The sequence below is a fragment of the Conger conger genome, chromosome 8, assembly GCF_963514075.1.
Source record: "Conger conger chromosome 8, fConCon1.1, whole genome shotgun sequence".
In the NCBI taxonomy this organism is placed as follows: Eukaryota; Metazoa; Chordata; class Actinopteri; order Anguilliformes; family Congridae; genus Conger; species Conger conger.
In genome coordinates this window covers 12,760,758-12,773,220 of record NC_083767.1, presented here as the reverse complement: position 1 = coordinate 12,773,220, position 12,463 = coordinate 12,760,758, and the positions used below count along the sequence as shown (strand labels likewise).

At 40.6% G+C, this 12,463-nt stretch overlaps 1 protein-coding gene across 3 annotated transcripts; it reads left to right on the top strand.

Moving 5' to 3' along the window:
• Positions 1-3,274: 3,274 nt before the first annotated feature.
• On the top strand, positions 3,275-8,797 carry hemgn (hemogen). Of its 3 annotated transcripts, none has more exons than XM_061252453.1 (4): positions 3,275-3,527; positions 4,738-4,816; positions 6,563-7,065; positions 7,553-8,797. In XM_061252453.1, the coding sequence occupies exons 1-4, from the start codon at positions 3,452-3,454 to the stop codon at positions 7,702-7,704; spliced, it is 810 nt and encodes a 269-aa protein (XP_061108437.1). In that variant the 5' UTR covers positions 3,275-3,451; the 3' UTR covers positions 7,705-8,797. The 3 variants fall into 3 exon arrangements, with proteins under 3 accessions (XP_061108437.1, XP_061108438.1, XP_061108436.1); XM_061252454.1 differs by having other exon boundaries at positions 4,738-4,828; positions 7,595-8,797; XM_061252452.1 differs by having other exon boundaries at positions 4,738-4,828.
• Positions 8,798-12,463: the final 3,666 nt, after the last annotated feature.

Here is a 12,463-nt window from a genome sequence, read left to right as displayed (position 1 = left end):
GCATTTTGATGCATTTTCGTTTCACCAAGAAATTACAGCAGTGTTTACACATAGTCCCCCCATTTCAGGGCACCATAATGTTTGGGACACAGCAATGTTATGTAAATGAAAGTAGTCATATTTAGTATTTTGTTGCATATCCTTTGCATGCACGGGGCGGGCCGTAGCGTAGTGGTTAAGGTAAATGACTGGGACACACAAGGTCCGTGGTTCTAATCCTGGTGTAGCCACAATAAGATCCGCACAGCCGTTGGGCATCTTGAGCAAGGCCCTTAACCCTGCATTGCTCCAGGGGAGGATTGTCTCCTGCTTAATCTAATCAAGTGTACGTCGCTCTGGATAAGAGCGTCTGCCAAATGCTTGAAGTCTGTGATTTATGGACATCACCAGTTGCTGGGTGTGTTCTCTGGTGATGCTCTGCCAGGCCTGTATTGCAGCCATCTTTAGCTCATGCTTGTTTCGGGGGCTAGTCCCCTTAAGTTTTCTTTTCAACATATGAAAGGCATATTCAATTTGGTTCAAATCAGGTGAGTGACTTGGCCACTGAAGTATTGACCATTTTTTAGCTTTTAAAAAACAGTTTATACTGCTTTAGCAGTATGTTTGGGATCATTGTCTTGCTGTAGAATGAACCACCGGCCAATGACTTTTGAGGCATTCACTTGAACTTGAGGAGATAGGATTGTCTATACACAGAATTCATTTTGCTACTACCATCAGCAGTTATATCATCAATGAAGATAAGCGAGCCAGTACCTTTGTCAGTCGTACATGCCCAGGCCATAACACCCCCACCACTGTGTTTCACAGATAAGGTGGTGTGCTTTGGTTCTTGAGCTATTCCATCTCTCCTCCATACTTTGCTCTTGCCATCACTCTCATATAAGTTAATCTTTGTCTCATTTAATTATGTTCCAAACAGTTGATTTTGGTAAGCCCAAGGTGATTGAAAGACTGTAGGAAAGGCTAGGTTTCTTATTAAGGAGGCAATTAAACACACCTGACCAATTCAAACACATGTGAAGCCATGTGTCCCAAACATTATGCTGCCCTGAAATGGGGGGGACTGTGTAAGTTCTACATGGTGAAACTAAAATGTATTAAAGTACCTTTTAATACAATCTGAGAATGTGCACTTTAACTACACTTTTATTGCGTGATTCCAAATCTAAAATTGTTGCAAACTGACCTTTTTATATTGTATCTATCTGGACTATAAAACTGGAATGTTTCATGTCATGAACCACTTGCAACTGTGGCAGAAGATAAAGAAGCAATCTAATGTCAAGATGTGGGGAACAAATTGTTGGCTCTGCTGGGAATGAACCAGTGGGGGGTGCTATAAACTCACTTTCTGTCACTTCACACTTGTAGGTGGTCACTAATGACTCAGAGGAGTTTTGCTGACTTTGGCCTTTATTGTTCACGCTGCCTGAGATTCCTCACACAATAAATTGTATTTATTTGTATTCTTGTTTATGTATCTGACCACAATTTTGTTATAATTTGTCCTGATTTGCATTGTATAACAAGAACAATGTTATTATGATTATATTATTATGATTATTATTATAGTTTTATTATTTTACATTTTCGGCTGCGTATTATGAATATAAAATTTGAAATAAACAAATGTCCTCTGTGAGAATCCAGAAGTCCAAATAATTAAATCTCTTTATCTCTTCTTGGTTCTTTATCCATTAGCCTACATTTGACATTATGGGCCAGTTTCACAGACACAGCTTAAGCGTAGTCCTGGACTGAATTGAGTTTTGAATAAAGGATCTCCATTCAAAACTGAATTTAGTCTAGGTCTAGACTTAATCTGCGTCTGTGAAACTTGGCCTATATATCAGTGTGTGCCTTTGTGTTCCCACAGTTCCGTCTATACCCACATATATGAGGTGTGCACTCTTCAGATTAATTTTAAGTTAATTAATTCCAAAATATTCTTAATATTGGCAATATGTAAAATAAAACTTTTGTCAGGATGGATCAATGCCAAATAACACATTGAAGAAGTCAGATTTAGTTCTTATACTTAACTAAAAATCTAAATTTGTGTTGCCTGAATCAGTGAACTTGAGCTTAGCATTGGAATGTCTTGAACATCATGAGGCAGTAGTAGGCTATCTCAGGAATTTGTCTTTGTGCTAGACAGCTTGAGTGACCAGTCTGCACAGTTGGAACCTGTGTGAGATAAGGGCATTTATTTCCCTCTGCTCTGAGACGCCTGTCTTTTCTCCAGGCTGCAATATGCTGGGGGAAGATTGAGAACACGCCCAAAAACGAGCAGGCCTCGGTTGCCGAGAGATAAGATGAGCGTGCTTGTACCATATGGGAGAGGACTGAGCGGCACTTTTAGTTTCCCTCCTCCTTAGTGTTCGAAAATGTTAGTGTGCCGTGTTTCACTTCATGCATATAATGCCAGGGTTTTTACATTTAACACAAAGATTTGTACATGGTTATTGCCCAATAGATACATGTTTATTGCATACATATTAATATTATACTTGATTTGGTCTCTGCCTGTATAAGGTTGCTATGCTTACTGTAAAACCTCCTATTCAAATTTTAAACATAGCAGCACAGGAATAATGTGCTGTGTCATTGATATTTTGATATAAGGCAGTTTGCACCGTAACTGAAATGAACTGAGTGACATTGATGTATGGTAGATATCAAGTTAAACAAAGGGGAAAGTACCCAATCAAAACCAAAGGACTACTAAATGAAGAAGAGCGATGTTCAGACATGAAATATTGTAATTCACCTTCATCCATGTGTTCGTGATCCAACATCAATACAGCTTCACAAAACCTGGGAAAAATACTATAATTAGGACTTTGCTTCAACGTCATCTTGAGTCCATGGCATCAGAATGAATGATGTAAAAAAGAAAAAAGAGGCGAAGTGTAGAAGAATATCTCATGGAGAATATGATTTAAAATCACTGGCTATTGAACTTCTAACACAGTGTAAAAGCTACAGGTCTTTAGTGCTTTCTACATCTGTACACCTATTTTAACCCAAATTATACTGCTGTCTCATTCAGGAGCCCACATAGTCTCACCCTAACTCCTGTGAGTCACCTCTCACAAGCACAACAATGCGGGCCTGTGGTTCCATTCTCTTGTCAGAATGGAGCATGCATGGTGAACTGGTTCAATGACGAAAAGTGCTGAAGGCAAGGCACCATTGGCAGAACTCAATTTACCTTTGCTGTCTGAGGGCAAAGCCTGACCTGCCTTCTCTCATTCAGTGTCGAGTCATGCCAAGTTCTCCACCCTTATGAAAATGATAAGACCAAAGCTGCCACAACTCTGCAAACACCATGCTAATGATTAACTAGATAATACTCTTTTTGGAGGAGGACTGAATTGAAGTTAATACTTCCTGATCACTACACTCATTACACTCAGTACATTCTCTTGACTAAAAAGGTCATTTTATGGGGGAAAACAAAATGGAGCCTTTGGGAGAAGACACCACACAGGTGGAAAGCAAACAACCAGAGGAAAATGAAGGTATGACTGAGCATTGTATGCAAATTATGCCAAGGCAAATAAAAGCTGAGATGAAATTGGCCTCTGGCTGTTGAATGTTGTTCACTGGAGACTGAATCCATTATACTATTCATCCAGCCTCTACTTGTTGGAAAGGTCTGTTTTGATAAGAATGCTGTTCTGAATACTTAGTTGTACATAACAGCTGTGCTTGCAGTAATTAAACGGAATATATGCACAAGTATACCATTATTTACAAATGAAGAAAAAATGGATGTGTGTCATTCTGCAGATGCCATATATTCATTGCTTAAACCTCTCATTTGTCCTGCGGAATAAATGTTTCACATATATTGCTGAGACAGATTAAGTTTCACAGCATAATCTGTCAACAGGCAAAATAATGCTTCAATATATTAAGTTTGATGAATAAAGGTATTTTTGTATGAAGTCAATAATATAATTTCCAAACATGCTTCTCCAACTTTGCGACTCAATTTAATTTTCAATGATATGCCTCCTGGACATCTGTAGGATTTTGTATTCATAATGATATGTCATATATTAAAACAAACAGTCATTACTTTATATGAAATTATGTATTATATTCACACTGCTAACCAGCAACTCTGACCTGAATTTTTTCTTTTTTCTTTTTTTGTATTTCAATTTGTTAGATTTTATTGAGTGTTTTATGAATGTATACTGAATCTATCCATCCAACTCATAATTGGGAACATTCATCACATTAAATTATGCGATAATTATTGAAATAGGTGTATAGAATCACTGTTAGGCTGCACCGTGGTGCTGTCAACTCAACATCTCAATCTCCCTGTGTTTGAGTATAGCCCTGTCTCTGTATGCTTTGTGTCTCCTGTTTCTGTGTGTGGTTCCTGTCAAAGTCCAGAAGACTACTGCCTAGCTTAGGTAGTGAATCAAAAATAGTGCCTGCGTATTATGTGCACACATGGTTTTGTGTGTGTGTCTCTGTGTGTGTGTGTGTGTGTGCATGTGCGTGTGTGTACACGTTTGTGTGTCTGTCTGTGTGTGTGCGTGTGTGTGGGATCCTTCCATGTTTCCGCATCCCATGCTTGTGTTGACAGGGCACATGTCCCGACTGAAATGAGATGAGTCGCCGCTGTGTGTGTTACCGTGGCTGTACGCGGTGCGGTGCTGGCGCAGTGTGTGTGTGCGAGCGGTAAACGGAGCGGCTCTTGGATTGTTGCAGGCGGGATTCTGAGACGGCTGAGGGACAGGAGCCTCCTGAGGAAGAGGAGGGCGGAGGCGGAGGAAAAAGCAATATACCAGTGGGTTTATGGGTAAATTATGTAATCAATGCTGCACTACAGATGCAGGGTGCCTTAGTGCATGGGCTCATATCCTCACTATCAGTCATTTTTATGTCTCCTAAATGTGGGACATGAAAAGGCTACAGAAACTTAAATCAAAACTGCTATTTATTTCATGCACTCTCAGTGTACCTGAGGTGTTTTAGCCCATAAAGAAAAGAGACCACTCAGGTCATTGGTTGTATGCTGTATTGCATTCCAAGTGTGTGGTGTGGGGAACAAGCACTACTAAGGGGTGGTAAAACAGTAGGAATGTGAAATTCCCCTGCATTTTATGATGAGTCCAGATGTGTCAGTTGATCACTGTACTGTAAAGTGTCAGCTATATGACTTTCCTACATAAGGGCTAAGAACATACTCCCAGTGAGCACTTTATTAGGTTGTTATTAGACTTATGTTTTAGACTTTAGGTTTCTGCTGCTGTAGCCTATCCACTTAGAGGTTTGACATGTTGTGTGTTCAGAGATGCTCTTCTCCTTGCCACTGTTGTAATGTGTGGTTATGTGCATTACTGTATCTTCCTGTCAGCTCTGACCATTCTGGCCCTTCTCCTCTGACCTCTCTCTACCTAATAAATTGCTCACTAAGTGTAAATACTGTTGTGTTGTCCGTGAGAGATGACAGTTGGGGCTCTTTCAAGCCTGCCTTAAATGTTAGGTCAACGACAGGGAACCATGCATTTGTGGAATTCAGACTGGCCTGAAGATTAAAAATAGACATATTGTACAGTAACTGGCACAGCGTGAAGCCCAGAAGAGTTGAGTAATGGTGTGTAAGTGCTGGAGCCTCTGCCTTAAAGCACGTCTCGCGCTCCCAGGACTGCACAGCATGCTGCATTGCTGCTCCAGAAATAATTGGCCCCTCTCTTTTCATCCTTCCCCTCTGTGGCAGGGGGCCGAGGATGGGCACTGCGTCAGGTGGGGAGTGGATGAGAGGCACACCAAAAAAATAAAAATAAAAAGAATTATATAGAACAGGCAGCGAGCCATTTTCATGTGGAGGGTTAAGAAAACTATGGAGTAGTAATAGAAACAAAACAAACAAAAACTAATAGAAAGTAATAGAAAACATTCCCAAAATTGCTATTTCAACCAAAAATTGTTCTATGGAGTGCTCTCCTGCAAAGCTGCAGTGATCTTGATGAAGGTAATTGGGGAGACCCTCAGGTGTTTGTACCTGTAGCGGAGGCTACAGTCGGTGGCCCTCAGGGTGTCCTGGGCTTTGTGAGACGGCAGGAAGCTCTGACAATTTCCTGGCCTCTTACTCTCTTAGCGACTGCTTCAGCGTCAGTCCCCTTGAGCCACATTTCCACGCTAACGTTAGCGAGCGCCAGATGCTTCTTGCTTTTGCACTGTGGCAGCTTCCCTTTTCACCTCATTTTTGGGTAAAGGGACATGCTAATCACTAACAGCTTGCTGTTAAAATGATGGACATTGGTGGTCATATTGAAATGGGAGCACATCGTTGACACTAAAGAGAGGTTGTGTGGTGTGGGACTTCGGAGGCCAGCCGGTGGACATGCTAGCAGGCCAGCAGTGTTTGGCATGAGGCATCTGGCACTAACTCGCTCCAGCATTGGCCGACTTTACCAGCCTGACTGAGAAAAAAAAGCCTGGGACAGAATGTAATGATGACCATGTGACCTGTCCTGTTAGCCCCATTGTCCTGTGTGTGTCAGCCCTGACCTTTCACCTCTGGTGGCAGGGTACAGAGCAAGAGGAAGAGGTCGGAGGGGATGAGTGGGGCCGGCAGGAAAGGGAGGCCCAAAAAGAGCGAGGCCGGCGTCCAGCCCCAGCTTGCCCAGGAGGGGGCGCTGCAAGGAGGCAGCACAGTGGAGGAGCAGCTGCAGGGAGGCTCCCTGCCACAGCCGGAGGAGCATCTCACTCAGGACCCCGCTAAAGAGGAGGAACCGGTTGCCTCCGACACCGGGAAACCCGAGGAGCCCGTGGAAGTGGAGAGCCTCCCTCCCCCGGCCCTGCCGCCCGCTCTGACCCAGACCCTAATGCCTCCGCTCCCCCCGCCTGCTCCTCCCGCCCCCCCCGCTCCCGAACCCCAGCCCGAGATCGTCCTGGCCCCCGTCCAGGAGCAGGCCCCGCTGGCAGAGACCAGCAGCAGCCTGCCTAAAGAAGAGGTCGCCATCGAGGACTTGGGAGCTGACGATGTGGAGGTTGAGCCGCCCCCTTCAGGAGAGCTGGTCATGGAGCAAGGTAAAGACAGAGCCGCCTGCTAGAGGTGGAATGACAGTGGTATCAAAGCTCAGAGCAGTTATTATTTTAAAAATTAAATTATTTTACATTAAATAGTATTCTATTCATAAAATATTATCCCAGTTTTCTGTCTGTAACACGATGTGTTCCTCTGCAGGTAGAACAGACAGTGTCTGTAACACGATGTGTTCCTCTGCAGGTAGAACAGATGGTGTCTGTAAGACAACGTGTTCCTCTGCACGTAGAACATAATGTCTGTAACACAACGTGTTCCTCTGCAGGTAGAACATAGTGTCTGTAACATGACGTGTTCCTCTGCAGGTAGAACAGACGGTGTCTGTAACACGATGTGTTCCTTTGCAGGTAGAACACAGTGTCTGTAACACAACGTGTTCCTCTGCAGGTAGAACAGACAGTGTCTGTAACACAACGTGTTCCTCTGCAGGTAGAACAGACAGTGTCTGTAACACGACGTGTTCCTCTGGAGGTAGAACAGACGGTGTCTGTAACACGACGTGTTCCTCTGCAGGTAGAGCGGAGGAGCCTGGCGATATTGTGACGGACAGTACGCGAGTGTTTTCCATCTCCACCATCGTCTCCCCACCTTCGCCCAGCTACCTCCCCGGACCCTCCCTGTGAAGGAGCCCCTGTCCGCCGTGGAACAAAGAAACCTTTCAGCCTGCCCCCGAGGCAGTGCACACAGCCACGCTGGCACACTCACGCTGGTAACCCAGCCTCTGAATCGGGAAATCATTTCCTAGTTTTCATATTTTAAAAATATGTTTTAAAAAAAGAAAAAAAAATGCTTTTCTTAAGACACATGCAGTACATTTGCTCACTGTTTCAATCGTGAAAAATGTAACCTTACATTTAACGCAGGTCTGCTTTGCTGACCAAAAATTGTCATACATTATATTGCATTACATTACATTACATTTTTTTTTTGCTATTCATTCATTGGTCATTCAGGAGAATGTCTTAGTATTGTACATTTTTTGTTTGTTTTTAAAAAAAGCTAAATGTATCAAACATATGCCTAATGTTTTTATACGTTGCATTATGATAGTAAAGGTCTATAGCTTATAGTTTGAGGAAGATAACTTGTGTTATTACCTCATTTAAATGGTTAGAAGCCATTATTTGTAGTTTGGACATTGTAATTAAAGGTGATTGACTACATACTTCTTATATTCGTGCAAGTCAAGCGTAGAACATTGTCACTGTAGGACATACAAAATAGGCAATGTTCTCCAAAAATATATTTTTTGATGGAAGATTTTGTTGGAAATGTTTTTGGGTAACATGCAGTTATTAATTCTTCATTAAATGAGTAAGATATGCAGCTATTCAACCATCTTCCATCTTTGTTAATGTACGAGATGTAAGAGTGTGATGTCACCTACGTTGTGTACTCTATCGCCCTCTTCTGTCCACAAAAATAAACACACAGATATGAAGTGCTTCATGGCTTACATCCAGTCACCAACAAGCTTCTGACAATGGGCTACCTACCTACCTATCCATATCAGAGACTGTTTATTTGTGTTTTACTTTGCTGACTGTCTAAAAATGTTACTCAAATATCTTTGTATTGAATACTGATATATGGATAAAAGCAAAGAGAGAGATAATATATCAATAAGATCAAAGTCTTTATTTGGGAAATAAATGTGTACAGCCTACATTAGTATTTTATAAAATATTACTTAAATAAACATTATAAAAAAAAATACTACCAATTTCTTTCTTCCTGACCTATCCCCAATTCCCCAATTCCTCTTGTGTCACTGTCCTGCCACCCACAGTCCAGGCTATGAAATGCTAAAGCTGATGCACTCGCTTGAAGCAAAAGACACACACTGTAGGCCACCCGTATGGAAGAAGACAGCTGCAGAAAGGTTGAACAGAGAGGCTGTGTATCTCTCACTGATGGTAAAATAGCCTGAGGACATACTGGTAGTGGACACTGCTCCTGTTGGGTTGAAGCCAAGTTATTGAGCACATTGAGTCATAGTCAGTTATTACCATAGCGGAGACTAGATCTTCAAATGTCATATTATTCATGAAAGTGATACTCCCAAATGCAGGAGCTGCTTCACCATGGAGAAAATGGTTTAAGATGGGGGTGTCTTGTCTAAGAGATATTGAAGTTTCTAAACATTGTATTTTCATGCATGTCTTAAATCTGAAACATTAGCCAAATCTAATATTATGGCAAATAATACATTCATTAATATTAATGAACTTAGTCATTTGTATCTATTCTATTATATAAACAAATGCACATTTTCACTGTCTACAAGCAGAATAATATTTTTCACATGTAGGAGGAGAATGAGGCCCTCAAGACTGCTTTAACAAATGTTGACCAGCAGGGGGCATGCGAAACCCACAACAAGTTAAAACGAACACGGTGGCCATTTGAGCCGTAGCATTTGCCGCTCGCCTCTGTCCCCCAGTTGTGAAACAAGGTTGTGGAAATGTGTTTTTCTGTTCTTCTATATGATACTCTTTCAACGTGATAACCCAGGGTATAATGTAGCTGGTAAATGCATTGGTCTCACTTCTTTAAACCATTCTTTCTTGTTGTCAGGCTGATGTGTTTCATTTGCCTATAAAGTCAAAACATATGAAAATGCCTTCAGTCATGCATGATTTTTGATAGTATTCCCTCGTTCATCTCCCATTTGGCACTGGATCAATGCAAATACTGTATGTGCGAACTGCTGGCTGCAGCCCCTGCCATTTCCCAGAAAAACCCTAAATTATCTATACTACTGTTGAGTATAGATTCAAATTATCTATATTTTAAAGGAATACATTCATAATTACAGTCAATTAACTGAATTAGTATTGAGCCATATTTCTCCTGAACTTATCTCACTCTCAAACCTGTAACCTGAAATTTAGTTAAGCCTTACTTGCATTAACAAGGATTGAGATGTGTCTGTTGGACAGTTATACATTTGCTTATGATCTACAGTAGAAAGCACAAAACAAGGGATTGTCTTATAGCAAAGTAGGTCCATCTGTCATTGTATATTCTGATATAAATGACCTTTTAAACTGATACACCATTAGTAAAGTAATGCAAACTGGTGTGAAGTCACATATTGAGCTGTTGGTGCTGCAGCAGTTGAGCAGGCAGAGCTCCTCTCCCCCACTCACAGAAACATGGAGGGGGCAAGAGGCCTGCTGGCCCAGGTGAAAAAGGACATGGTGGCAGCACAAGACACGGTGATCTTGGGGGCATTTCATAAAGCAGGGCTACTGACTTATCTGGATAACAGCACTGAGAGAAACCAAGAAAAGCTCTTTTTACTTCAGTCCATGTTCCAGATTTGTGAGGGTTGCAGGTTTTACTCAGTGCTGAAATCTAACTAACTCAGTCATCTTGCTTTGTGAAACAGGCCCGTGGTCCTGGGGCAGATGCTTGATGGAGAAAATTTACATTTGGTTGCTACTTTGCTCATGCTTTTATATATGGGATGACTGTATAAAACTTTTCTATAATTAATAGGCTCAATTAGATACTTAGAATATATTTAGGCAATATTTCTAATAAGAATGCACAGTATAAACATGCAGAGCTAAGTTCTTATTTTTATGACTCCACGAAACCTCAATATATCATATGTTAATAGCATAGCGTATTTTCCTAATGTTTTATTTGTAGTGAAGCCAGCCTACTCCTTTGTATGTGTGTGTGTCTATGTGTGTACCTGTGTGTTTTGTGTGTGTTAACATGTCCACTTGATATATGAATAGATCAAAACTTTTGTAAATATTGCATTGCTTGATTGGTCATAGGGGTACACTACAAAACACAAAATACATGTTTTAAAACTATCATTATTTCCAATATTTATCAGAAAAATTTGGCATAAAGAATATTATTTGCAGGTTATGTTTTCTATATCCATGTATATTTTTATGCAAAATGTAATGGTTTAATTCAAACACTGGGTGGCACTTCAGTTTTACTAATGGTCTGATACTGAACCTTAGTTTGAATTACAGGTGTTCACATACAAAGTGCACAGAAATTGTACACATGCAACTGGGTATATTTATATTCTGTACATTATGCTAACTGAAAAAGGTTGAGTAAAAAAATTAGTGTAAACTACTGATAAAAAGTTGACAAAGAACAAGGAATGCTGCCACCTTCTGGCTCTTTCTTGCAATAAACAACAAATGGCACCTCTGTACGTTACAGTGTAACATCAATTTCGTGAGCTGAGCCTTAGAAGGTTCTATCTGCAGTAGTTGATATATTGAGCTTCAAATATTCCACCAAAGTGAATGGGCTCCAGCAGACACGACCTTTTAAATTATGCATTAAAAAGAACATATTTATGACGCTAACTCATTTTTGTAAAAATAAAATAAAATAAAAAATAATACAAAAATCCAGTTACAACCTTTCCCAATTCTCAGCTCACGATTTCTTGGAAGGACTACAATTATTGCTGTCGCTGCAGCTAGTAGCTACTACTTACAATCATTTACTTTCAAAAAAGTTAAAAATAGATAAATAATACTCTTACCTCTCTTACCCGTGCTCTCTATACTGACCGAACCGCGTTTGAAACTGCTAACATGGTGCAACGTATTAGCAAGTTCAAATATTTAGATCAGATGCCGGCGATTCCTAAAATCTTCTTTGTATTATTTTAGTATAATGTAAATTTAATCCACTGAGTTTGGTTTTCATCAAATGTAATATTTAAATGTAAATGTAATATTACTTAATATTCAAGTAATATGGCCATCTCAATATAATGAAGTGAGGGCAGTACACAGTACATGAAACTTAATACTGTGTATAATAAGAAATACTATGGCAGATGCATGTTAACTGAATTAACCTGTAGCCTGCAGAGTGCTTTTTGGCAGCTTTTAACCATGTTAAAACATGAATTCCTATAGTACGGGTTATAATAAATCACATCTGGTACACTTTCCTGGGTTATAAAAGAATGAATAAAGTCTCCTATTATTAATGTCTACCTTCTGTGGGCTACAGACATTTTTGATGTTGTCATAGGGCTTAGCGTTAATGTCACTGTCTGATCCTGGTTGCCTTTTCCGCATTGTTACCGCCGTTCTCGCTAAACCCCAGTGATTTAATCCACATATCCTCGTAAAGATTTAAAGGGTCTCCTTCTACAAGTTTCTGCAAATATCGGTGCTCTCTCCTGTAGATATCTGCTCCTCCTCCTCTTTTGTTCTCTCTGTCCTTTCTTAGCAGTTTATATTCTGCTGTTTAACTCATCCCTGCCCTCATAATCCCTCCATGTCCCGGTATTTCGAATTATTTCACGGACCTTCAATCACAAAGACCTCCAAACATATATAGGCTATCATAATTCTGCCGTTCAGACAAAGGTCCTTC

Excerpts from the sequence above, each read along its gene's own strand:
- hemgn (XM_061252452.1), top strand. The coding sequence starts at position 3,452 with ATGGGGGAAAACAAAATGGAGCCTTTGGGAGAAGACACCACACAGGTG. Across the intron at positions 4,829-6,562 it reads ATATACCAGTGGGTTTATGG|GGTACAGAGCAAGAGGAAGA; the intron begins GTAAATTATGTA and ends CTCTGGTGGCAG. Across the intron at positions 7,066-7,552 it reads AGAGCTGGTCATGGAGCAAG|GTAGAACAGACGGTGTCTGT; the intron begins GTAAAGACAGAG and ends GTTCCTCTGGAG.